Here is a 27,897-nt window from a genome sequence, read left to right on the forward strand (position 1 = left end):
AAAAAAGAAAAAAGAAAGAAAGTTAATTGAAGGCAAAAAAAGGCAAATTCTGGGCCAGATGTCCTGCTTATGTCATTAAGGTATGCAATGCCAAGAGGTATGGCTGTCTTGCTGTTCTCTGTCTCATATTTGTTTGTCTTATATTCCCCCAAGATTGTAAGTTGTTTTTTTCTCCTGGTGTTTTCCCTAGCAGGGAGTTGCAGTAGGTGCTCAAAGATACCTTTTGCTCAGTTGAACTGAATTACCATGTGATATAGTTTGGATATTTGTCCCCTCCAAATCTCATGTTGAAATCTGATCCCCAGTGTTGGAGGAGGGGCCTACTGGAAGGTGTTTGGGTCATGGGTGGGGAATCCCTCATGAATGGCTTGGTGGCTTCTCTGCAGTAATGAATGAGTTCACCTGAGAGCTGGTTGTTTAAAAGAGCTCTAAGAAAGCATTCTTAGAAATGCTTTCTTATTATTATTATTAAGAAATGCTTAGAAATAGGCACCCTGGCCTTCTCTCTCATTTTCCTCCTCTCTAAGAAGTGGAAGCTTCCTCCCTTCCTCCATGAGTGGAAGCTTCTTGAAGGGCTCACCAGAAGCAGAGGCTGGCACCATGCTTCTTGTACAGTCTGAAGAACCATGAGCCAAATAAACTTCTTTTCTTTATAACTTACCCAGCCTCAGGTATTCCTTTATAGCAATGCAAACAGACTAAGACACTATGTTAGGGAAAAGAAATGTTTTCCCTTGAAACATCTAGATAGTCGAGGCTATTGGAAGTTTTTTGTTTTTTGTTTTGTTTTTTTTTTTTAATGCTGAAGGGAAGTTTCTCTTAGCCAGATTAGGAAGCCGACACACAGAATGCCACCCTTGACTCAGCCCCGGCAAACATTCATTTTATAGAACAAAGACAGCACTTCCAGATCAAAGAGCGCGATTTATTTTTTGTAATAAAGAAATTTCACATCACTTCTCAGACTTTTGGCTAAGATCAAGCATAGAAATTTCGCTCTGTCATCTTGCATTTAAAAATAAAATTGCCCTGCAGACACAGCTCATTTGCAGACCAACACTTGGTGACCTTCTTTGTTTGAAATCCAAATACAAGGAACCCAAGTTTTGGTTCATTTCCTGTCTTAGTTGAGCAAAGTCAGGGATTCTAAAGAACTTCTGTGGGAGAGCTGGGCTGCGCTTGTGCAGTTCTCTGGTGCTGAGCCCACTGGGAGCCAGACTCCTAAGGGGATGGTGGACTCCTTCAGTCTACTGTCCTGCTGGGAGCACTGGTGCTACAAACAAAGGCTTAAACCAAGAGGAAAGGAGAAGGAACCTCGGGTGGCAGGGATTTTCTTGCCAGCAGGTTTAAAAGTTCAATAGTTGGGGCCAAGCATGGTGGCTCATACCCGTAATCCCAGCACTTTGGGAAGCCAAGATGGGTGGTTCACCTGAAGTCAGGAGTTTGAGACCAGCCTAGACAATATGGTGAAACCCCATCTCTACTAAAAATACAAAATTAGCCGGGCATAGTGGTGCACACCTGTAATACCAGCTACTTGGGAGGCTGAGGCATGAGAATCACTTGAACCTGGGAGACGGAGGGTACAGTAAACAGAGATCATGTCACTGCACTCCAGCCTGGGTGACAAAGCAATATTCCATCTCAAAAAACTAAAATAAAATAAACCCAGCAAGCAATGTTCTTACTTTATAAATACTAACAAATGGTGTGGCGCTGACCTCTTTACGTTTACTCTTTTTACTTGAATGAAACACAGTATTTTTTTTTTCCTAAAGGCCTGGCAGAAGGGGTAACACAAGAGGACCCATTTAATATTTTGGCTCTTGGAATGGAATCAACATATGAAATTGTCTTTTATCTGCCAGTGTACTGGGTTGAATACTGTCCCCTCAAAATTCATGTCCACTGGAACCTCAGAATGTGATCTTATTTGGAAATAAGGTTTCTGTACAGTTAAGATAAGGTTATGGACCTTAAGAGAAGGTTAGGACTCACCCTAATCCAGAGTGACCTTATCTTAACTTGATTTGGGTGGGTCCCAATCCAATGACCAATGCCTTATAAGAAATTTGGACACGGACACACAGAGAGGGGTCGGGTGCAGTGACTCACACCTGTAATCCCAGCACTTTGGGAGGCCAAGGCAAGCAGATCACTTGAGGTCAGGAGTTCGAGACCAGCCTGGCCAACATGGTGAAACTCTATCTGTACTAAAAATACAAAAATTAACCAGGTGTGGTGGCAGGCGCCTGTAATCCCACCTTCTCGGGAGGCCGAGGCACTAGAATTGTTTGAACCCGGGGGCAGAGGTTGCAATAAGCTGAGACTGCGCCACTGCACTCCAGCCTAGATGACAGAGCAAGACTTCATCTGAAAAAAAAAAAGCCGGGCACCGTGGTTTACGCCTGTAATCCCAGCACTTTGGGAGGCCGAGGCGGGTGGATCACGAGGTCAGGAGATCGAGACCATCCTGGCTAACACAGTGAAACCCTGTCTCTTCTAAAAATACAAAAAATTAGCCGGACGTGGTGGCGGGCGCCTGTAGTCCCAGCTACTTGGGAGGCTGAGGCAGAAGAATGGCGTCAACCCTGGAGGCGGAGCTTGCAGTGAGCCAAGATCGCGCCACTGCACTCCAGCCTGGTCGACAGAGCCAGACTCTGTCTAAAAAAATAAAAAAATAAAAAAAAAAAACCAAAAAATCAAAAACAGACACACAGAGAGGAAGATCCTTGAGCCACTCAGGAGCTATATCCTAGAGGGGAAAAAAGCAACATAGACATCAAGACACACAGGTAGAACACCATGTGACAGCAGAGGCAGAGACTGGTGTGACGCATCTACAAGCCACAGATGCCAAGGAAAGCGGGCAACCAACAGAAGCTGGGAGAAAGGCTGAGAGGCTCCAGAAGGAACTAGCCCTGCTGACACCCTGATTTCAGACTTTTGGTTTCCAGAACTGCGAGAGAATGTTTCTGTTGCTTAAGCCACCCAGTTTGCAGCAGTTTAGGACAGCAGACCTAGGAAACTAATAAACAGGGTCTAGCTTAGGAGAAACGACAGTATGAAGAAAGATGCCCTGATCTTTCCAATTCAGAGGCTACTCCAGATAGCCCATCAATGAGGGCTGCCTTGTGCAGGCCAGAAAGCACCCAGTGCCTTTCCCACACAGATACAAATGCTGGGGACAATAGTCATCGGCAGGGGAGGTCCGAGGGAAATGAGTGGGACCACTCAGTTCTGCACCTGATGGTGTTATTGGTGCTGGCCTGTGTCCTCTGTGTTTCGTGGTTTTTTGTTTGTTTGTTTTTTTGTCATCACTGCTGTAGAAGCAAAGGGAGCCATGGATGTTCTTGAGCCACTGCAGGGCTCCCGCAGGGCTGAGTGTCCAAAGCCAAGTAGAATGCTCAGGGTGCCGCTAGGAAGAGGGTGACAGGCAGAGCATGCTGCTGATGTGCTGGGGCCATCTCAGTTTTGTCACCAAGAGGAAGCCACCTAACCCTCACTGGAAACTCACAACTACTTAGTCAAAAAATGAGCCAAAACATTCATAATGGGTGCATAAGCAGGGGCAGGCACTGAGGTCAGGCTGAGCAAGATAAGAAGTCAGGTGGGAGTGGGCAGGACAGGCAGGGAGGGTGCTGCTGCAGGTGTAAAGTGAACCCTTAAGCAGCCGGAGAGCCAAGTTCCCAACCCAGAGAAGCAAGGAGAAGATGAGCCCCGAGGAGCCATCTCAGGAACAAGTGCAGGACTTCCTCCCAGGAGGGAGAATTCCTTTTTATTTATTATTATTATTTTTTTGAGACGGAATTTCACTCTGTTGCCCAGGCTGGAGTGCAGTGGCACAATCTTGGCTCACTGCAACCTCCTCCTCATGGGTTCAAGCAGTTCTCCTGTCTCAGCCTCCCGAGTAGCTGGGATTACAGGCCTTCACCACCACACCTGGCTAATTTTTTTGAATTTTTATTAGAGACAAGGTTTCACCATGTTGGCCAGGCTGGTCTCGAACTCCTGACCCCAGGTGATTCACCCGCCTCGGCCTCCCAAAGTGTTGGGATTACAGGCGTGAGCCACCACACCCAGCCAGGAGGGAGAGTTTCAAGGAAGCAGGTGAGTGTGGTGAGATAAGGGGCCTCTCCCTTCCTGAGGCACATGCTGAGACTGGGGTAACAGATGGGGCCCTTGGTCATGCATCTTAGGGCTGAGGAAGGGACAGAGACTTTTAGCATCACGTCATCCTGGGAAAACACTGAGAGGGAGTCAGACTCGGCTGCATGAGAGGACTGATTGTCTTGTAGGCCCTCCCTCTCCGAGCCCTCAGCCCCAACCCCACCTAGAGTGGCACCTGATGGCCCTGAATGACTGGCAACCCATGTCAGAGACCAAGGACAATGAGGCTTATGCTGAAGAGAAGCAATTGCTTAGAGGACCTGGGGCTGTTTGGGGACAAGATGGGGCCGGGGTTATGGGACAGAGCGAAGGAGGCTTCAGTCGAAGGCCACGCCCATGAGACTGGTGCTGAGAGCAGAGCCCGGTGGTGGCACCTTTGGGAGGTGAGGAGACACACGGAGGAGAGCAGAGGGGCCACTCCTTGAGCCAAACAGCCTGGGGACACTGTATGGGGTGGAAGCCACAAACCTGAAGCAAAGCCCTGGGACATTCTGCTGGAGCCCACGTGTGCTTTTTGTGCTCACCGTGAGGCTGTTCAGTAAAGGGCTGGTTCACCCTTCCCCTCTACCTTGAAGGGCATTTCATAAACAATTGCAATGTCCCAATTCAGGCAGCCCCACCTGCCTCGCGGGGCCCCTGTCTGGGTGGGCAGGGAGCTACAGGCTTGTGATCGATGGCAGTCTTACTCCAGACACTCTCCTGTGTGTCTTTGGAACCCTCCCCTGGGGGTGGCTGGGCCTTCAGAAGGGTCAGCTTACCTCCCATGCCTGGCACGCTGGGCCCGCTCGGGTCATTTGGATGTGGAGCAGAAGGCGGATCATAGCCGATCACCAAGTCAATGGTGGCCTGGGTAGAAATAATTCATTGCAAATATTATCAGTGCAGGGCACCAGCATGTTATAGACTCAATGCAAGTGACTTCAGCAGGAGCCAAAGTCTTGGAAGGGGTAAGACAGAGGGAATAGGAAAGCGAGGCTGGAAACGGGGAGAGGGACATAAGCTGGACTCTTCCTATCCTCCCACTGAAAGCCAAGGCGGGGTGGGGAAGGAGCTCCCTGTCACAGGTTGCCAAGTGTATCCTTGCTAAGGGGCCACCTCATCAACAGAGTAAAGTTGTGACAAGCAGGTGTGAATTTGTCACACACCTCCATCCTAGACTGGAGATGCCCTCCCATCACAGAATTACAATTACAGAGGCTCACTGTAAATGATTAATTTATTTGTTTGCTCATTGCTTATTTCATTATGAATTGCTGAGATTTATCATGCTTCTCTTTAAAGAAGAATTTTAGGGCTGGGCACGGTGGCTCATGCCTGTAATCCTAGCACTTTGGGAGGCCGAAGCGGGTGGATCACCTGAGGTCAGGAGTTCGAGACCAACCTGGCCAACATGGCGAAAACTTGTCTCTACTAAAAATACAAAAATTAACTGGGCATGGTGGCAGGCGCCTGTAATCCCAGCTACTCAGAGGCTGAGGCAGAAGAATTGCTTGAACCTGGAGGGGGCGGAGGTTGCAGTGAGCTGAGATCATGCCACTTCATTCCAGCCTAGGCAAAAGAGCGAGAGCAAGACTTTTTTTTTTTTTTTTTGAGACAGAGTCTCACTCTGTCGCCCAGGCTGGAGTGCAGGGCGCAATCTCGGCTCACTGCAGCCTCTGCCGCCTGGGTTCAAGCGATTCTCTTGCCTCAGCCTCCCGAGTGGCTGGGAGTACAGGCGTGCACCACCATGCCCGGCTAATATTTTGTATTTTTAGTAGAGACGGGGTTTCATCATGTTGACCAGGCTGGTCTCGATCTCCTGACCACGTGATCTGCCCACCTCAGCCTACCAAAGTGCTGGGATTACAGGAATGAGCCACCGTGCCCGGGGAGACTCTGTCTTAAAAAAAAAAAATGAGAGAGAACTTTAGGTGACTAACAAGGCTGGGCGCGATGGCTTGCGCTTTTAATCCCAGCACTTTGGGAGGCAAAGGTGGGTGGATCACGAGGTCAGGAGTTCGAGACCAGTTTGGCCAACACAGTAAAACCCCATCTCTACTAAAAATACAAAAATTAGCTGGGCATGGTGGCAGGTGCCTGTAATCCCGGCTGCTCAGGGGGCTGAGGCTGGAGAATCGCTTGAACTCAGGAGGCGGAGGTTGCAGTGAGCCAAGATGGTGCCACTGCACTCCAGCCTGGGTGACAGAGCTAGACTCTGTCTCAAACAAACAAACAAAAAAAAGTGACTAACAAAACATGTATATAAATTTGTGATTCATAAAATAGGATAAAAAAAGGAGAATTGAATCTGGCTAAAGAGGAAACAAATATGCAAACCATAAAGTTAAATATAATTGCCATTTCTCTTGCATAATCTGTGACCTCCAAAATGTCTAGAGCCAAGTGAAAAGGGAAACTGAAAGCATTATGTAGCTTTCACTACCAGCAGAAGGAAACATACTAGTTCCTTACAAGAGACAATGTTATTCCTACTTAGAAGAGCTGATATCAATTTCTCACATGGAGCATTATTTTAGGGCAGAGTTTGCTGTATACAGTACTTTTTAATTTCATGGACCCACAAAATTTCAAAAAATTTGCTAGGGGAAATCAACATTCGGTTGCTAACTTGTATTTTGCCAAACACCTGTCCACAACTATCATCTACTATCACAATCATTTTATAAAAGAGAGGCATTTTAACACCAAAAATGAGGAGAGACAAACCTCAGAATAAAGGGAGTCCTTTGCAAATAAGGATGGCACACACGTACATACATACACACATGTGCACACACACACAAGGTGACCAGATAAAATCTGGACATCTGGACAGGACATCATATTTAGGACATACTTACACTGAGAAATTATTCGTTGTTTATGTGAATTTTTTTTTTTTTTTTTTTTTTTTTTGAGACAGTCTCACTCTGTCGCCCAGGCTGGAGCACAATGGCGCAATCTCAGCTCACTGCAGCCTCCGCATCACACCCGGGTTCCAGTGATTCTGCTTCAGCCTCCTGGGTAGCTGGGATTACAAGCACGTGCCAGCATGCCCAGCTAATTTTTGTGTTTTTTTTTAATAGAGATGGGGTTTCACCATGTTGGCCAGGCTGGTCTCAAACTCCTGACCTCAGATGATCCACCTGCCTCAGCCTCCCAAAGTGCTGGGATTATAGGCGTGAGCCACCTTGCCCAGCCTGTTTATGTGAATTTAAATGCACATCCTACACTTTCATTTGCCACTTTTCCTACATCTGGTAAACACACACACACACACACACACAGTGCATTGCCTTATTTTTTTCCATTTTTCTGTTCATCAGTGAATACTCCCTCATATACTGACACACCTTGGAACTACTGCTCTGGAAGACACTGAACACGATAAGGAATATACCCCCAGCCACAGTTTCACAGCACACAAAGAATCATAAGAGCAGCATCTCATGGCTGAATGCAGGGAGCACTGAAGGGCTTAGTTGCTAAACTGAATCTAAGAATCAAACTTTTCAAACCTAGAAGAACACACAGACAGCCACCCCCTTGATCTGTGGTTTTCATGCTGTGTTCTATAACCTCAGGATTCCCAGAGGTGCTCCAGGGACCCCCAAAAGGGTAAGAGGAATTACAGGGGGCAGGGCTTGAGGCCGTTTACTTTCCTTACTCCATGATATGGTTCAGATGTTTGTTGCCTCCAAATCTCATGTTGAAATGTGAACTCCAAAAGTGGAGTTGGGCCCTGGTGGGAGGTTTTGGGTCATGGGAGTGGATCCCTCACGAAGGACTTGGTGCCATTCTTGCAGTAATGAGTAAGTTCTCACTCTATTAGTTATTGCCAGGTCTGGTTATTAAAAAGGGTCTGGCCCCTTCCCCCTCTTCTCTCTTGCTCTCTTTCTCACCATGTGTCACGCCTGCTTCCTCTCCACCTTCCCCCCACGGGTAAAAGCTTCCTGAGGCCTCACCAGAAGCTCAGCAGATATTGGTGCCGTGCTTGTACAGCCTGCAGAACTGTGAGCCAAATAAACCTCTTTTCTTTATAAATTACCCAGCCTCAGGTATTCCTTTATAGCAGTGCCAAATGGACCAACACACTCCACCGAATCACAACAGTTCTGCCATTCTAGGGGTCTACATATGCTTTCTTCTGTGCTTTAAAAAAAAGAAGGCAGAAAAATCACTGACTTATACCATCTTTCCTCAGAATCATTTCTCTCAGCTAGGTTTTGGGTAAACAGATGATAGCCAACATTTTAAATGTGTGTTTTGATTAGAATGCTGATTTGTGGCAAACCTATAAGTTTTAGAGACCAGACCAGCAAAATTGCCATTCTTTCACACGGCTATTGAGAGCCTAGCTTTGCTTACAGGGACTGCATCTTTTAGTGTAAATTTTTCTCCCTTTGCCCAGGCTCCCAAGAAAAATAAATTGATTGGAAAATGAAGCGGTTGGAAGTTATGGGCCAAGTACAGTATCTTTATGAGTGCTTCTTATTAATTATATGAAATCTGGGACTTGCAACACCTGAGTCATTTTTTTTAAAAGCACATGCACTTGAGAAAGAGAATTCTGGTCTTGCATCAGAAAATATTAAGATGTACTTTTTTTTAATTTATTTTATTAATTTTTTTTTTGAGATGGAGTCTTGCTCTGTTGCCCAGGCTGGAGTTCAGTGACACGATCTTGGCTCACTGCAACCTCGGCCTCCTGGATTCGAGCGATGCTTCTCCCTCAGCCTCCCAAGTAGCTGGGACTACAGGCATGTGCCACTATGCCCAGCTAATTTTTTGTATTTTTAGTAGAGACGGGGTTTCACCATGTTAGCCAGGATGGTCTGGATCTCCTGACCTCATGATCCGCCCTCCTCAGCCTCCCAAAGTGCTGGGATTACAGGCGTGAGCCACCGCGCCCAGCAAGATGTACTTATTGAGAGAGGCTGTGACCAGAAAACATCCAGCACCCAATGTAATAAAGATTATGAGGCCAGGCGTGGTGGCTCTGGCCTGTAATCCCAGCACTTTGGTAGGTCGAGGTGGGAGGATCACCTGAGGTCAGGAGTTTGAGACCAGCCTAACCAATATGGTGAAACTCCATCTCTACTAAAAATATAAAAATTAACTGGGCATGGTGGCACATGCCTATAATCCCAGCTACTCGGGAGGCTGAGGTAGAAGAATCACTTGAACCCAGGAGGCAGAGGTTGCAGTGAGCCGAGATCATGCCACTGCCCTCCAGCCTGGGTGACGGAGTGAGACTCCATCTCAAAAAAAAAAAATAGATTATGATATTACCATCTTCATATTCCCAGGTTATATCAATGAACTGCCTTCTACAGAATGTTTCAAAGAGTATCTGATACACAGAATTATACATAACCACACAAATGTTAGCACCCACATGGCTAAGCACAGAGCTACACCCAGAGGGGGTCACCCTCACTCTATAGAATTCTGTCATAGAAAATCAAATCTATCTAATTTGCTAGTTCTGTGATTGAAAGTATAAAATAAGGTCCATGTCATTTGCAAACGGGCCCAGTTTTTTATTTAAAGCACACACACTTGAGAAAGATCACCAGAAAAATCTCAAAACCAGATTTTTTTTGTGTGTAGTTAGCTAATTATCAATTTATACCTTTTCCTTTCCTTTTCTTTTTTCTTTTTTACCAATTGGTTCTGACAATTTAGACATTTTTCTTTTCTTTTCTTTTTTTTTTTTTGAGATGGAGTTTCTCTCTTGTTGCCCAGGCTGGAGTGCAATGGCATGATCTCGACTCACTGCAACCTCCATCTCCTGGGTTCAAGCGAGTCTCCTGCCTCAGCCTCCCAAGTAGCTGGGATTACAGGCACCAACCACCATGCCCAGCTAATTTTTGTATTTTTAGTTGGGATGGGGTTTTGGCATGTTGGCCAGGCTGGCCTCAAACTCCTGACCTCAGGTGATCCACCCAAAAGTGCTGGCCTCCAAAAGTGCTGGCCTCCCAAAGTGCTGGGATTACAGGCGTGAGCCACCGCGCCCAGCCTTATATCTTTTTCTTAATGAAATTTTGCTCCATCATCTCACTTCAAAGCCATTCAATAAGAGAGAAAACACTCACCCCAGTATCTTGCCCTTTTTCATTTAGCAGGGAGATCAGCTTGTATGGCAGGGATCTGCTCTGGTCACCAGTCAGGTCCTTCAGGGCTACAGTCGCCGTGCCAATTAATCTGCAGGGAAAACAGGAAAGCACATTGCAGCCTAAGTAGGAGATAGGCTTCCAATGACTCAGGACCTCTCAACCCCTACCTCTTCGTCTGTTATCATTAAAGTCACTGTAATGAGATGTGGGCCATTTTGCTATTAGCCTCACAGGGCATTTTGGCAATAAACATATCTCCCATCACTTCTCCATTACAAGAGTCAAACTCTGGTGCCTATGAAATTTCTTTCTTTTCTTTTCTTTTTTTTTTCTTTTTTTTTTTTTTTTTTTGAGACAGACTCTTGCTGTGTCACCCAGGCTGGAGTGCACTGGGGTGATCTGCACTCACTGCAGCCTCCACCTCCTGGGTACAAGTGATTCTCCCAACTCAGCCTCCCAAATAGCTGGGATTATAGGCATCCACCACCACGCCCAGCTAATTTTTGTATTTTTCATAGAGATGGGGTTTCGCCATGTTGGCCAGGCTGGTGGTCTCGAACTCCTGCCCTCAGGTGATCCGCCCACCTCAGCTTCCCAAAGTGCTGGGATTACAGGTGTGAGTCACCACTCCCAGCCTGAAATTTCAACAGTCATGAATGAGATAGAGGGGCAAGAGGTAAAGACTGAATAGAGTGGCCGGACACTGTGGCTCATGCCTGTAATCCCAGCACTTTGGGAGGCTGAGGTTGAGTCCAGGAGTTTGAGACCAGCCTGGGCAAGATGATGAGACCCCATCTCTACAAAAAGTTAAAAAATTAATTGGGTGTGGTGGTGCATGCCTGTAATCCCAGCTACATGGAAGAATAAGGTGGGAAGCTCACTTGAACCCAGGAGGCTGAGGTTGCAGTGAGCTATGATTGTATCACTGTACTCCAGGCTGGGCGACAGAGTGAGACCTTGTCTCAAAAAAACAGAAAAAGAAAAAAGAAAGACTAAATATAGCACCCCCTACTCCCCGCCAGAATCCAGGAAGAGAGAAAAGTAGGACAAAATTCAGTAAGAGAGGAAGGCATTTCACTATAATAGAAATGTAAAAGGACCCATAAATCTTTGCCCACTGTGAAAATATCCCCCCAAGTAGACCTTCTAGGGTTGTAAATAGGTTGCTAGTTCACTGATAGGGTTAGCTTGCTATCCCCTGTTTGATGGTGTAGCATTCAAACGTTCAACGTGTGTACTTCTCTCTTCCTAGAACTTGGTGGATAATATCAGCCTCTGCCACTTACCCATCTATCTCCTATCGTACCTAACATATTGGTACAGAAGTACCCTCACATCTCTGCTCATGAGGAAAGCCCCCTCGACTCAGGGATTCCTGCCTGTTTTATTCACTACTCTAACACAGTACCAGAATATAGTAGATACTTAACAGCAGGTTCCTGAATGAAGGAAAGAATAAATAAGTCTACATATATTGAGAATTAATACTCAAAACATTTTTATAGTTAGGGAACATGATCAAAAACACATATAGAACACACATTCCCCAGTCTATATAAAAATGTAACCTGTGAAAAATAGCCTGTAAATTGGGGTTACAACATGAAACATGAATGACAGTAGGTAAAGCGAGGAAGTTCCTTGTGTGAAATGCAATCAGAAAGACAGAGAGTCACGTGCTTTCAGTATGTATCCTGAAAACAGACAGAAGAAATATTTAGAATGTTTTATTTATTTATTTATTTTGAGACGGAGTTTTGTTCTTATTGACCAGGCTGGAGTGCAATGGCGCGATCTCGGCTCACCACAACCTCTGCCTCCCGGGTTCAAGCAATTCTCCTGCCTCAGCCTCTCGAGTAGCTGGGATTACAGGCATGCGCCACCATGCCCAGCTCATTTTGTATTTTTTTAGTAGAGATGGGGTTTCTCCATGTTGGTTAGGCTGGTCTAGAACTCCCAACCTCAGGTGATCCACCCGCCTCAGCCTCCCAAAGTGCTGGGATTACAGGCATGAGCCACGGCGCCTGGCCCAATATTTAGAATTTTTAACTGTTACTTACTTATATCCTGTCTACATTGGCACTGACTTATACTAGCAGATAGAATAGAAAATCATTAGCATAAAAATAGAAAGCTAAACACTGAGTCCTTAAAGTGATAGAAGAGATTCCTTATGCCAACATATCCGGGTGAGGAAACTGTAATTGAACATTTCTATGTAACTCTGGGCTTTTGGGCAAACATAATAATCAAGAAAATTCATCTTGTGGAAATGCATTTTATTTTAAAATATAATACAGTATATTTAAAAATCAGAAAGTAAAAGTTGTTTCTCAGAAGTGCTCCAGGGACGCCACATGGCAATGTGGGCACATCATTTTTGAAGTGATAGATGTTAGCAGCATCTGTATTATTCTCCCCAATCCTCTTCAGTCTTCAGAAATAAGACTAGATTTTAACGCTGGGGTCTGTAACCCAACCACATAGGTCCAGAGACTTGGCAGTATTAATAAGTACCTTCACTTTCTGTGAATAGGATATTGCACAAGACCAGGAAATTGCTATAGCACCCTGTTTCGCCCAATTTACCCAATGATAGGAGCCCTTTGCACATGGTTTCTTGGAAGAGTGCACTTTCTTGTAAAGAACACCACACAAGACGATCAACAACTGCGATGGACTCTCATCCCTTCTAATATCACAAGCAGAATTTGTAGTTGGGGTCAGCTGCAGTGGCTCATGTCTGTAATCCTAGCACTTTGGGAGGCCGAGGTGGGTGGATCACTTGAGGCCAGGAGTTCAAGACCAGCCTGGCCAACATGGTGAAACCCCGTCTCTACTACAAATACAACGAATTAGCCAGGTGTGGTGGTGCGTGCCTGTAATCCCAACTACTTGGGAGGCTGAGGCAGGAGAATCACTTGAACCGTGAGGCAGAGGTTGCAGTGAGCCAAGATCAGGCCACTGCACTCTAGCCTGGGCAACAGAGCAAAACCCTGTCTCAAAAAAAAAAAAAAAAAGAATCTGTAGTTGGCAATGGAAAAGAAAATTTTTGCCTCCAGAGGGACAATAGTGAACTTTTCAGCCCTTTTTGGTCAATACAGAAATTAATTCTCCCAGTCAATGCCGAGAATTGGTGGGAATTTTCTCCTGTTTTGTTGTTGTTGTTGTTTTTCCTGTTGCTGTCATACGTTTAACTTCTACATGTTACAAAACCATAATTTATTGTTATTATTTTTTTCTCAAAACAATGAATTATCTTTTAAGGAAATTTTAAAAATAAAACTATCTTTAACATTAACAGAAAAAAAAGATGGATGGGAATTTTACAGAGTATGTTTTTAGATCAGTATGTTTTTTAGGCTTTTTTACAGGAGTATTTTTTTCTCCTTACTTAGATTTTTATTCCCGTGACATACTGAAGACACCCATTACTCCATCTCCACCAGACAAAACAGATGAGCCTCCAAACAAAGTGAAAGCCCCTAAAATCTCTTCCACATCTCTCTCAGCCACACAGCACAAGTATTAAGGAGAATTTATTTCCACGGTTTTTAAGTCATGAAATCAGCTAATTGAGTTTTCAAGAAAATCAAAACGTAAAAACTACAGGTTTAAAAGTCATCTAACTGGTATTAAATGTCTAAATGCGATGAAAGATGTGGAAACAAACTGGACTTCATTCCTTGCAATTCCATAATTCATAGCCTAACCCTAGGACTAAGACAGCAACACTGCACACTTGAACATGTACTGATTTGCTTCTGCTAAAGTCGAAATGACCTGAATCTCCGTCATCAATAAATAAATCTTAGAACAAACAGTGCAACATGCTGGGACAATGCTGAAGTAGAAAGAGGGCCAGCCTGGGGTTGGACCAGCGTGTCTCAACCTCAGCACTACTGACATTTTGAACCCGTTAATTTTTTTTATGGGAGGCTATACTGTTCAGCTAGATACCATTTGTGATCATCGAAAACTTCGAGGCACATTGCCAATTGTTCCCTGGAGGGCAAAACTGCCCCAGGTTGAAAACAACTCCTGTTCTATTCATAACTCTGTGTCCCAACTTTCTTAGAGTAGGTGGCTAAGTCACCCAACTCTTCGTTATTTGCAAACAAGTAGATTGAAGCAAAAAATTTCTCAAATGCCTTCCAGCTCTAACAATCTGCTACTAGGCTTGTATATGTGATGCTTTCTATATATGTCTACAGGAAACTATCTAATGTTAAATATTTCTTTTCTGGCCAGGTGCGGTGGCTCACACCTGTCATCTCACCACTTTGGGAAGCTGAGGTAGGAGGATCACTTGAGTCCAAGGAGTTCCAGACCAGCCTAGGCACACACAAAAAATGAAAAATTAGCTGGTTGTACAGGCTCACACCAGTAGCCCCAGCTACTTGGGAGCCTGAGTGAGTTGTGAATGTGCCACTGCATTTCAGCCTGGGCGACAGAGCAAGACCTTGTCTCAAAAATATAATGATAATAAATTATTTTCTCTCTTTTTTTTTTTTAAAGTCCTGCTCTCTAATTTAGAGGAAAAAAAAATCTCCTAGAACATGTCCACATTAGACCATCCAGAATGCTAGGCAGGGTTTCTGCCTTCAAAGAGATTGTCTTATAATGTCGTGAATCAAACTAGAATTCATATATAGTGTCAGGAGAGATGGTTGGGCCAATAACAGAAATGTGGAATGCAATGCGTGCTGTGTAATACAATAGTGGGGCTTATGGTTAACTGGAAAAAGCAGGCTTGCCTAAAACACAAAGCCTGTCTGCTGACCTTTTATGGCCTTGAGTGGTTTTACAACCTCCATTCTGACCCAATCAATATCTGCTAGTTTCCCTCCCCCAGAGAGTAGCAACAGATCACTGACCAGGAAGGGAGTAAAATAACAGAAAGCAATTATAAAGCCTAACCTCAATTTCTTCTTTGAGAAAACTTTAGTTCCATATCCTATTTGGAAAGAAAGATTTGCTGTCTCCTAAAATTCTGATGCTTTTGTAGGGGGGACACATACAAGAAAACTGAATTTATTTATTTATTTATTTTTTCTGAAGTAAAGATAGTGTGTTTAGATGAAGGCCTGCAAAGACTTTAATCCCAAAGATATTTTTACAACAAGCTGACTTCAAGAACAATTCAAACAGAAGTTCTAGGATTTTTCATTGTGAATTGAAGAAAATATGCCCCATGGATAAGTCTGAGCTCTGCAGTGATTCCCAGAGCACTCCTGGCTGGGCCTATTTTCTGTGACGTTGCCTGGATACAAAATACTGTGAAAAACTGGGAAATGATGACTTGGCCTCTTACACAGGGGATAAGAACAGTTTGGTCTGACCATAAGCCAATTTCCTTTAAAGGAAGTGACAGTAAACCAAGAGTCTTTTTTCTTTTCTATTACTAATGCTATAAAAATGCTAGAATATTATAGTGTAACAGTGATGGGGAAGCTTTGCTCTATATTTTCATGGAAAAGTAAGTCTCCCCATGAACTCCAACCAACACTAAAACAGGACTACTGGTCTCAAAAGGAAATTTTATAGTGAAAGAATCTCGACGTCCTCTGGCCCTCCAGCTTTCCTTGTGGAATTAATAAACTGCAGATGTCTTCAAAGTGAAGAAAAAGCCAGTCATGCTCCTTTGTCTTTCAGCCCACGAATATCATAGAGTTTGGAGTCGAGTCTCTATGTGACATCAAATATTACACAATGGGAGCAACTACTTGAAAATGAGATGTTATGATTGGGGGAATGAAAGAGTTTAATTGTAAACCAGTCAACTTAGTCTTGCAAGTATTGGTTAAGAGCCGCTTAAACTGTTTTTTTCTTCTTCTTCTTCTTCTTCAAATAGACAGAGTATAGTTTGTTTACAAAAGAGAAATGGAAAATGTTCTCCCCTTTAGCACGGGCGCAAATGTGAAGGGCCGCATGCCTCTGGAGTGAGTAAGGGCTTTGCCGGCTGACTCTTACTCAGGGGAGCTCACGTATACCAAGTTGTTCCTCTATGCAGCAGAGACACAGCCCACATGATTTCTGGAGGAGGAGTAACTTGGAAATTCCTTCATGAAGGAAGGAAAAAATGTGTTGGAGGCTGAGAAATAAATCACGTGTTGCACTGTTTCTGCTTCTAGAGATCGCAGCACGGTCTCAACTTCCTGACCTCTGAGCAGGAACAGCAATCCCAACCTGACTGGGGACAAACACGATTCCAAGCTGCTCCTAGGTCCCCTGTGGGAAACCTAAAAAGATGGTGAGCTCCCCACCCTCGAAGCAGTGGGCTCTCAGCTGGCCGTGCCTTGTCATTTTGGCAGGCCTATGGCCCTGGGGTTCCAAGGCTGGACCCCATCTCCCTCCCCAACACTTCTCCCTCTCCTGGGCCAGTATCTATCAAGCTCCTGCCCTGATCCCCAGCCAAAAGGCAGGAGAGCCAAGGGTGCCGCCTGTGAACCAGACTGGCAGGAGAGGCCGTGTCAGCTGACAAAGAGTCTTTGCTTGGCCAAACTTCAGTGGAGCTCCTGAGCCTCCTCCTGGGCCTGTGCTTCCTTAAGAAATCAAGTGTTAGCAGAGAATCCTACTCAGTCAGTTTAGCAAACAACCCCCATCCGTGAGATCTGATCACCCTCCATATCTGATCGGGTTTCCAATTCTCTGCCATCCCCCACGTGACGTCCTCAGCAAGAATCCTGTTAGGTTGGGTTAGCCAGAATCCCCCTGACTGTGACATTTCCTTTTAGGAATTTTCCATCCAGACCCCCACACTGCTCCTTGACTATCAATTCCTACTTGCCCATGCTGTATCTGAGTGGCACCCCATCTCTCTTCCCTCCCACGAGTCTCCGTTGCAGGGGTCACTTGACCTAACTCAGTCCTGAATGAAGCCTTCCTGCCCATACTGTACCAGGTGTCACTGAATAATTCTTTCTCAACACGCCCATGGCAGCAGTTTATATCACAGGAAACTATTGCTAGGTAAAATACCCGCAAAGGGCTGCGCCTCGGTTCACCCCTCCACTTGCACTTGCCTGTCCACCCTCACTCGGCCTCCGCATCGTCTCCCAAAACATTTCTCAGAATGTGCTTCCCCAGACGTCCCTCACCAGGGCGTCTGCAGATTCCCAGGTCCCTGAGTCCGACTTTTTCCTTTCGGTAATTCTTAATACCCAGGAAGTCCGAGAAACAATGGTCTAGACAGTGACTCCCAATGGCTGTGGGAGTAAAGTCGAGGAGATGGAAGGCTGGGGGTAGGGAAGGCAGCAGGCAACGCGGGATCTGGGGAGAGGGGGGCGTGAGTGGTTTTGAAAACATTCAGCATGGGAATCCAGGCTCACGTTTGAGAACCAGGCATCGAAATCCAATTATTTAATAGAACAAACTGTAGCAGGCAAACTCCATGAAAACCTCCTAGGCAGGCCTAGTGACCTGCGCTCCCCCAGGGAACTTCCGCTCCTGACTCCAGGCCAGGACTGCCAGAGAACCTTGCGGCTCTTTTCCTGCTCATCGAAAGGGGGTGTGGCTTTTTAAAAGGTAGTAACACTGATCCTCAACCGTGATTCCCAAACCTGGCTGGCACAAGTCTCGCCTCTACTTTTAGCTCACTCCACGCCCTGGTTTTGGAATCACTGACATAGCCTGAAGGCTGTGGCACGATTTGCACGATTTTCGTGACCAGCATCTACTGCGCTCTTTTCCGCAGCCCCTCCCACCTCTGCAACTCTGGCCACTATGGTATCACTGTAACACCTGCAAAGGGCTGAGTGGAAGCCCAGGTCTCCTCACCAAAGCTCCCCGGGTCAGTGAGGCATTGAGGCCAGAGTCTGTGGCTGCGAGGAGCAGGCTAACTCCTCTGGCATGGAGGAGATGCTGAATATTATTTCTTGAATAAATGGTCACCTGCTATTCTGTTATTTTCACCCGACCAATTCTGTACCAGCCTGCCCGCCTGCCTGCTCTGATGGTTCAGTGGAGTTCCGATGCTCTGTCTCCAGCTAATTCCCTCAACCGTTAGAATCAAAGTAGTAGTTTTTCCATCCATCCATCTATCCATCCATTTATTCACTCTTTCATGCACTTGAACCTTGTAAGATAAGGAGGGACAGCTTTGCCTAATGACTAGGAACGTGGAGGCAGGCAGACCTGACTAATTCAGACTCAGGCTGTGTACAGCTTAACTTCTCCAAGCTTCAGTTTCCTCACCTATAAAATGGGGATAATGACAGCTCCTACTTAATGGTATTGTTGCAGGGATTAAAAGGATGATATGGCAAGTGCTTAACAGTCACCTTGTATTATTATTTCAGACACTATGCTAGAAAAAGGGATGTATAAAAAGCATATGAAGACAGGGCTCCTGGCTAGTACTTGGCAGTGAAAGCTGGTCTGAATCAGCAAGGGGCTGGGCAGGTGGGCAAGAATGAATAGATAAGAACCCTTTGTAACTACCCACACCCATTTCTATGTAATCACTGTGTGAAGTTCTTAAAACCAGTTCTTTATCTTACCTACATTAAATAGCCCTTCCCCACCCTTAATACTACATATACCGCAAATCCTTTTGGGAAACAATTTTTCTTCTCAGAGTTAGACCAGAGGTAAACGTCAGCTGCAGCTGAATTCTCATAAAATCCAATTTAGTGGAATCTGAATGAAGTTTGTAAACTTCATAACCCATTATAAAAGATTCCCCAGGCCAGGCGCAGTGGCTCACGCCTGTAATCCCAGCACTTTGTGAGGCCGAGACGGGCAGATCACGAGGTCAAGAGATCAAGACCATCCTGGCCAATATGGCAAAACCCCATCTCTACTAAAAATAAAAAAATTAGCCTGGTGTGGTGGCGGGTGCCTGTAGTCCTAGCTACTCGGGAGGCTGGGGCAGGAGAATCACTTGAACCTAGGAGGCAGAGGTTGCAGTGAGCCGGGATTGTGCCACTGCACTCCAGCCTGTCGACAGAGCAAGACTCCGTCTCAAAAAAAAGAAAAAAATCCCCCAAAACAAACCCTTATACGACAACCCTATCTAAACCAGCACCCACTCAGACCTCACCCTGCTGTTTTCTCTCCTTTACCTTGCTTTATTTTCTTTGTATCACTTATCACCATCTGTTATGTCATATGTGTATTTATCTGTTCCCTCTACTCAGATGTTAGCTCCATAAAAGGTATGGAGTACCCCCAGTGTCTAGAGCTGTGTCTGACACATAGTAGGCATTAGTAAATATTTGTGGCATGAATAAATTAGTTGATACATCATTGAAGATAGTCCAATGACCTTGTAAATTATTTACAGGTTGTAAATCTTCCTGTCCTAAGAGATCACCCACCAAAGTGCCATCAGAAGATAATTACAGCTCTTGCCTTTATGAGATGCCTTTCTCTTTCAGCCTCTCTGGGTATCTTTCTCCAGGGCTGTGGCCCATTCTTATTTAATCACAAGATCTTAACAGATACCAACAGGATTGCAGCAGCTACTTAATCTGCCTTCCCAAAAAGTGCAGTTCAGGCTCTCCCTGTATAGAGACAGCCAGCCCAAACCAGCTCAGATCTTTTCAGTGTCGCCGTTCTAATACAGAACTAAAAAGAAATCAGAACTGAGAGTTCTGCCCCACAGTAACATCTGCTTCTAGTTTAGATTTTTGAACAGCCTGAGAAGCTACTCCAGTGAGAAGATCCTGCTTCAATCCATGGGCTATCCTATACTTCCTCACCAACCAACCCCAGGAGAAGAAAGACCACCTTCTCCCACTGTCACATTTACATGGGGCAAGGTCAGAAATGAGTTTTATAACTAGGAGAAATAAAAGTAATAAAAGCTTAAAGACAAAGTATTTCATATACTAGGGAATGAAAAACGTCTTATAAGCAATACCACACTTTGCCCTACCAAATTAATTTTATTCCAAACGCAGCCTTTTTGTTTTTTCTAATTTAAAACAAGCTTTGGGCTTTGCCTAGGGAGTTAGTACATTTCTTTTTTTTTTTTTTTTTTTTTGAGACGGAGTCTCGTGCTGTCGCCCAGGCTGGAGTGCAGTGGTGCAATCTCGGCTCACTGCAAGCTCCGCCTCTTGAGTTCAAGCGATTCGATTCTCCTGCCTCAGTCTCTGGGGTAGCTGGGATTACAGGTGCCCGCCACCATGCCTAGCTAATTTTTGTATCTTTTTTTTTTTTTTTTTTTTGAGACAGAGTCTCACTCTGTCACCCAGGCTGGAGTGCAATGGCACGGCCTTGGCTCACTGCAAATTCCGCCTCCTGGATTCAAGCGATTCTCCTGCCTCAGCCTCCCGAGTAGCTGGGATTACAGGCAGCTGCCACCACACACGGCTAATATTTGTATTTTTAGTAGAGACTGGGGTTTGACCATGTTGGCCAGGCTGGTCTCGAACTCCTGACCTCGTGATCCACCTGCCTCGGCCTCACAAAGTGCTGGGATTACAGGCGTAAGCCACCACACCCGGCCGGGAGTTAGTACATTTCACAACGTAAGCTAGGTCTTTTCCTTTTTCTAATTCTATAGCCCCCCGAACAACCTCTCACTTTCAAGTTTTAGCACCCTGGCCCTCAACCTGAACCCATACACACACACACACACACACACACACACAAACACACACACACACAGAATAAACCTTGGAAAGTCTGGGCTCTGTGTAAGAGGATTTTAACATACTTATGTAAAATCCACATGCTTCCACTTAAAGAGCTGAGTGACCTTTTACAATTTAATGAACCTCTTTCAGCCACATTTTTCTCATCTGTGAGCTGAAGATAAGACTGTCTGACTGACTCATAGTTGTTATAAGGATTAAATGCAATTATAAGTGAAATAGTTTTAGCATAGTCCCTGACACACAGTAAACCTAGAAAAAAAAATTAGCTATTTTGTTGTTCATCAAGAAATTGAAGTAATTTTTTCTTAATTATATCAAATTTGCCCTATATCTACTATTTATTGAGGAAGTATCACAGTCCCCATCATAAAGATTAAGAAATTTGCCAAGAGTCTCCCAACCAACAAGAAGCAAAACCAAAATTCTACCTAATCTCATGATTGTACAGCTGGCCACATGCCCACACCTCTTACACAAGAACTGGAATACATTTCCTTCTAGGTATATCGTTAGGCTTTTTTGTTATCTCCTTCCTACAATACGGCAAAACAGATGCCTTGCTTGAGATTTATATTCAGAAACTGTTTCTAACTTTGTTCTGCATTGGTGTGGGAGTATATATAATGGTGGTTTTGCATGCACAAGTACATGTATTTGGAGGGCAGAAAGAATACTAGAAATGCAAATTCTGAGACAGATAATTATGGTCACTTTATTTCAGACATTGTAATTTTCATCTCTAGCAGTTCAAGTTAATTTTTTTAAATTATCTTCTATGTCCCTACTAACATGCTCAAGCAATTCTCCACCTTCTTGAATCTATAGAATAGAATTCCAACACTCAGCAGAGCACGGTGGCTTATGCCTGTAATCCCAGTGCTTTGGGAGGCTGAGGGGGGCGGGTCACATGAGGCCAGAAGTTCGAGACCAGCCTGGCCAAAATGGTGAAACCCTGTCTCTGGTAAAAAATACATAAATTAGCTGGGCATGGTGGCGTGTGCCTGTAATTCCAGCTACTCCAGAGGCTGAGGTAGGAGAATCACTTGAACCCAGAGGCGGAGGTTGCAGTAAGCTGAGATCGTGCTGCTGCACTCCAGCCTGGGCAACAGAGTGAGACTGTCTCACAAAAACACACACACACACACACACACACACAAATTTTTTTTAAATAATTATAATGCTTGTTTTACTGTCCATGTCTACTGATTGTGTGCCATTTCTGGGTCAGTTTCTATTGATTGTTTTCTCTCTACATTATGGAGGCAAAATCCTTCCCTATGAATTACAAGGTGTTTCCCCCGGTTTGTGGGAACATAAACTCTTTCTAGTCCCGCCTCAGGTAGTTTCCTCAGTCAGTTCTCAGCTGAAGATTCAAGGGGAACTCTCTGCAAGTCTCTGAAGTGCTCTCTCTGTCTCTCCTCTCTCTTCTCTCTTCTTTATTCTGTCTTTCTCTCTCTCTGTGTGTGTGTGTCTGTGTGTGTGTTTCTCTCCTCTTGGTCCACTAGTAACCTTGGCATCTTTAGACTAACCTTGGCATCTTTAGACTAACCTTGGCATCTCTAGACTCCCACCTGCACCTCTCCAACTCTGGGAGACAACAAGGATGTGCCTGGGTTCCCTTTTCTTGCATTGCAGCATGGAAATGAGTCTCTCTAGGCATTAAGCTGGGAACTCTCAGGGCTCACCTCATTTATCTCCCATCTCTTAGAGATCACTGTTCTGTGCCAGCAAAGTCCAACATCTGAAAACTATTGTTGCATGTATTTTGTTTTAGTTGTGTCTGGTGGGAGGGTAAATCTAATCCCTTAGCATAATGGAACTACAGTCAATTCCAAACTACAGTCAATTTAAGGATGAGAATTCTGAGGCCTGGAGAGGGTAAGTAACTTGCCCAGGTCACCCACTAGTAATCAGTAGAGCTGGGTCTCTAATCGGCTTCTGCCTGGCTCCAGAATCCCAACTTTCAAATACCATGCTCTCCTGCCTTCCTGTGAGCTCAGCCTTGAGTTCCACATCTCTCTACAAAAGGGCATGAGCTTTGTGAGAGAGGTTTGTTTCTCTTGTGTTCTGACCTTTGTATCCTGACCCCTTTGCAGCTTAAACCCAAGCTGGAACTAGGGCGCTGTTCCAGAGAGCCGAGGTGGACAGATTCCACATTGGTGGCCCATTACCAGTGAGCTGACATGACAGCTGCAAGGTGCTTTGTAAATGTTAAATGTCATCCATGTAGGAGCATCATAAACTCACTTGTTCACTCATTCATCCAACAAACATTTATTTAGAGCCTACTATATGCCAGGCACTGTGCTAAGTGCTGGTCTTACAGCATTGAACAAGAGTGACATGGAGTTTACTATCCAGTAGAGAGAGAACAAATGAATAAGTAAATAGAAAAGAACATTTCAGATGGTGGTGAATGCTGAGCTACATATAGCAGGTGTGTGGACCAACACATACCCTGAGTACTTGTCTAAAACACAATTCTAACATCTGTTTGCTCACACAGACTCCTATTCCCATTCTTACGCTCACATGAGCTCCCTAATAAGAAGGGCTTTGAAAGAATAAAACAGAGTAATAAGATAAAGAGTGACAGGGAGGGGCTGCTCTAGGCTGGATGATCAGACATGGTGAGGCCCAATGACAAGATTTTACATCTATTGCAGTTTGAGGGAAGGAGCATTCCACACAAAGGGAACAGCAAATGCAAAAACTCTATGCAGTACCTCTTTTTTCTCCTAGGCATGTGTGTCCACGTGTGCATACACACAGACACACAAATCTGAAAACTTGTCAATATCTTTTATTTCTACATGTGCAGGTTCTTGAGGTTGGCACTTTTAGGAACTCAAGGGTAGGGCCATGATGCCAACTGATCAGGGTCCCAGCCTCCACCCCTCTGAGGCTCAGGTCTACTCTCTACTTCTCAAGGTCACTGTGAAGAGCAAATGAAATGAGAAGTCTCTTCATATATCTGGTCCATTGCAGAATATAGGCATAAGTGACTTCCTATTCAACAGTATGAAAATGCTTAAAATTTTTACCTAGGGTGGAGCTTATAAAAGGTAGCAATACACTAATATTGAGAATTAAAATTTTTTTTTCAAAATTAGGAAGAAAAATCACTTCTATTTCAGCAGAGATAATTGATCATTCTACCTACATTTTGTTTCCTATAGGTAGTCAGAGGCTTTCAGTATAACATAAAAGTCAAGTGTACAGGCCTGGCTATAAATGAGCTGACTCTAACACACACCTGCTGTGTGACCTTGAGCAGGTTACTAAACCTCTCTGAGGAAAAATAGGACCCATCATATGAGGTGTGTGTGAGGATCAATTGGGGTAATGAATGCAAAGGGCTGGGCACAGCCCTTGGCACATGCTAAGTCCTCACAAAGCTATAGCCATTGGCTGCCTGCAAAGGGAACTTTCATTCTTCAGCCTTTGGGAAAATCTTTCCACTCTGACATTTCCTCTAAAAATAACATCTCATGTTCCTTATGTGACCAAGAGGCTCCTCTGTCTCCTTTCTCACCCTCATTCCCTCTGAATGGCTGGTTGGATGACTGTAAAGCGAGGAAGAGGAGAGTCCACACTGAACAAGGCAACCCGCTCCCAGTGCCTGAGGGGTGGGGAGGTGTCACTGCCCACAGGCGCTGTGAGCCTGGGACTGCCTGGGTCTAGTCCATGCGGGTGTGGGCATGGAGCCCAGCTGACCCAGGCAGCTGGGAACTGTTTGCTAACAGGCCGGGGAGCAGCAGATGCAAAGTGAGGGCTCATGTTTGCACAGGCCATCTCCATGGCAACAGGAAAGTCAACAGGCAGGACATTCCTTAAGCTGTAGAAAACCCTTCCGCCCCCACCTGCGCTTCAGGTGAGGGAAGCGGTGCCACACTGAGCAGTAAGCAGATCCTCAAAGGCCAGAACTTTAGTAGAAAAGCCAAAAAGAAAATCTGGGCCCAAAATACACAAATATTTTGAACACACATACAGTTTATTCCCAGATGGTTAAAAAAAAATGTTTGTTTCTGAAATGTACAGGTAATCTGACCAAGGTGTGTGTATTGGTTAGTTGGTAGAAACTAAGCTAATGATCATGATTCCCAGCTGAGGATGGGGAGGCACACCGCTTAGTAAAAGAGCAGACGCGGTGGAGGGGCAGGAAATCATGCCTTGTTCATTACAGAGCTGACGCAGGGTCGGCCTTCCACTGCAAGACAGTAAACTATGCAGTGGAATCTGCAGGACGAGAGATGATGTTCTAATTTTTAATGAAAACACCTCCTCCAATGACCTGGCCACAGGGCCTAAAGTTCTCATCTTGTTCACTCCTTCAAGTAAGTCACTGATGGCCTTCAGTCCAAAAGTCAATGTTACCGGGAAATTAACTATTAGCAGCTATTATACCATCACCCGATTAATTTCTCAGAAAGCGCCTTGAAGCAGGACCTTGAAGGACTGAGCCACAGGACAGGTAAGTTTTGTACAGGAAAAGAATTGGCAGAAGGTGCAGGGTGTGGCTCAGAGGGCAGGCCTCAGCGGGTACCACAGTGAGAGCCAGGAAACTTAAAGACACTGGGTGCCCAGCAAATGTCAGGGGGATGGAAGACGGGAGGAGGGAAAGATTGAAAAAGTAACCGAGACCAGCTTCATAACTGGCCTAGAATTTACCTTTTTCTGTTATGCCTAACAATTCTCGTCATCATAATATCAGAGTAACCACATGCTCATTTCGTCTTTTTTTTTTTTTTCTCACTCCGTCACCAGGGCTGGAGCGCAGTGATGTGATCTCAGTTCACTGCAACCTCTGCCTCCCAAGTTTGAGTGATTCTTGTGCCTCGGCCTCCTGAGCTGGGATTACAGGTGTGCACAACCACGCCCAGCTAATTTTTGTATTTTAGTAGAGACAGGGTTTCACCATGATGACCATGCTATTCTCGAACTCCTGGCCTCAAGTAATCTGCCTGCCTCGGCCTCCCAAAGTGTTGACATTACAGGCATGAGCCACCACACCCAGCCTCGTTTGGTCTTTATACTCAGTAGGCATCATAACACCAAGTGCAACACAGCTCGGCACGATGCATGGTGCCCCTGAACCTTAGAAGGACCGTCTTAGAACAGGACCTATCATATTTTCTTTGTTCAGAATTATGCATGTCATAGGTTCAGAAAATATGAAAATGTCCAGGTTCAGGTAGACTGTACGTGAACTTGTGATACCCTACCTTGTTTTAACCTGATTGTCTCTCTTAGCTGAGAGAGCCAGACAGACTCCATTTTAGTTCCTTCACTTACAGCCCCTTTACCTCCCTTCCTTAAGGGCATAACTAGTGTAAACTGACTCAAAGCACGTCCAGGAATGCACTTACTGATAAGATATTGAGGCAAGCTGCACCAGCAGCTCCTGGGGACGCGCTCGGTGGATGGCACCTAAAGCCCCTGCATTTATCTCTTTGTGGTAGTTTAAGCCCCTGCACCTGGAACTGGTTATTTTTTGTAACTGCTTTTGTAACCAATTAATTTTTTAACTTTTTGCCAGTTCTGCTTCTGTAAAAATTGCTTCAGCTAAACTCCCCGCTCCCCTATTTAGACCATGGTATAAAACAAATCTAGCCCCTTCCTCGGGGCTGAGAGAATTTTGAGCACTAGCTGTCTCTCAGTTGCCGGCTAATAAAGGACTCCTGAATTAGTCTCAAAGTGTGGCGTTTCTCTATAGCTCGCTTGGTCACAACAAACTCTATCTCTAGAAACACACACAAATGCCCAAAATGAGTGCTAGGGTGAGCCTGAGGATGGGGGGCTATCCTCTCCGCATCACTGCTGTCATCTGAGGGCCCCATTGTGTTTTTAATAGGTCTAAAATAAATATATAATGGTCTCCCAGTACTGTTTTCCTGCCTCCTAACTGGTTCCTACCTCCAGTCTCTACACAAAAAGCCTGAGTGATCCTTTTACAATATGTCAGATCATAAGCAAAACGTTTTAACGGATTCTCATTCCACTTAGGATGAAATCCAAAGCCCGTGCCTTGGCCCCCAAAGCCACACATATTGTGTTTTCTCTGACCTCACCTCCTTCCTGCACTTTCACCCCTCACTGTGCCCCAGGCTGGCTGCCTTTCTCACGTTTCTCCAGCATCCCCAGTGCACTCCTGCCTCAGGGCCTTTGCACTTGCTATTCTCGGCCCAGAATATTCTTCCCCCCTACTCCCCAACCCCCCAGTGAACTGCATGGCTCAGTTCTTCATTATATTAGGTTGGTGCAAAATTGCAATTACTTTTGTGATTATATTTAGGTCTCTGCTCAATTGTTACCTTATCACCACCTCACATAAAATGGGATCTCCTTTCCCCCCACCCTTGACCACTTTCCCTTTTCCTCTGATTTGCTTTTCTTCATGGGATATAACAGTTTCTTCTTTAGCTCACAGCACTCATGGTACCCGACACATTATGTATATATTTTTTAGTGTATTTGTTTATTTTCTAACTTTCCCTAAGTATTGTAACCTTCAGGAAAGCAAGGACTTTAAACCATAGATGAGAGTTTTGAGGCCAGCCCATTGCCATGCTAAAATAGATAAGGCATAAAATGAGGAAGGCCTCAACCAGGGTGGTGGCTGTGGGTTTGGGGAAGAAACACAGGCACAAGCAAAGACTTTGGAAAGGAAGAAAACATAAGATCTGGGGACAGGCTGGATAAGAGGCAAGAGGGGGCTGGGTGCAGTGGCTCACGCCTGTAATCCCAGCACTTTGGGAGGCCAAGGTGGGCAGATCACTTGAGGTCAGGAGTTTGAGACAAGCCTGGCCAACATAGTGAAACCCTGTCTCTGCTAGAAATACAAAAATTAGCTGGGCATGGTGGTGTGCATCTGTAATCCCAGCGACTCAGGAGGCTGAGGCAGGAGAATCACTTGAACCTGGGAGGCAGAGGTTGCAGTGAGCCAAGATCACGCCACTGCACTCCAGCCTGGGTGGCACCGTGAGACTCTGTCTCAAAAAGAAAAAAAAAAAAAAAAAAGCAAG

At 45.1% G+C, this 27,897-nt stretch overlaps 1 protein-coding gene across 2 annotated transcripts in view; it reads right to left on the reverse strand.

Annotated features, from left to right (window-relative positions):
* Positions 1-27,897, reverse strand: part of MYOF (myoferlin) — a 173,509-nt gene that overhangs the window by 115,129 nt on the left and 30,483 nt on the right. For both annotated transcript variants that reach the window (XM_063669988.1, XM_054435782.2), the window contains exons 4-5: positions 10,248-10,356; positions 4,929-5,016 (exon numbers count right to left, since the gene is read on the reverse strand). In XM_063669988.1, coding sequence (XP_063526058.1) covers positions 4,929-5,016; positions 10,248-10,356 — 197 coding nt within the window. The remainder of the gene's footprint in view (positions 1-4,928; positions 5,017-10,247; positions 10,357-27,897) is intronic.

The sequence above is a fragment of the Pongo pygmaeus genome, chromosome 8 (genome assembly GCF_028885625.2).
Source record: "Pongo pygmaeus isolate AG05252 chromosome 8, NHGRI_mPonPyg2-v2.0_pri, whole genome shotgun sequence".
Lineage (NCBI taxonomy): Eukaryota > Metazoa > Chordata > Mammalia > Primates > Hominidae > Pongo > Pongo pygmaeus.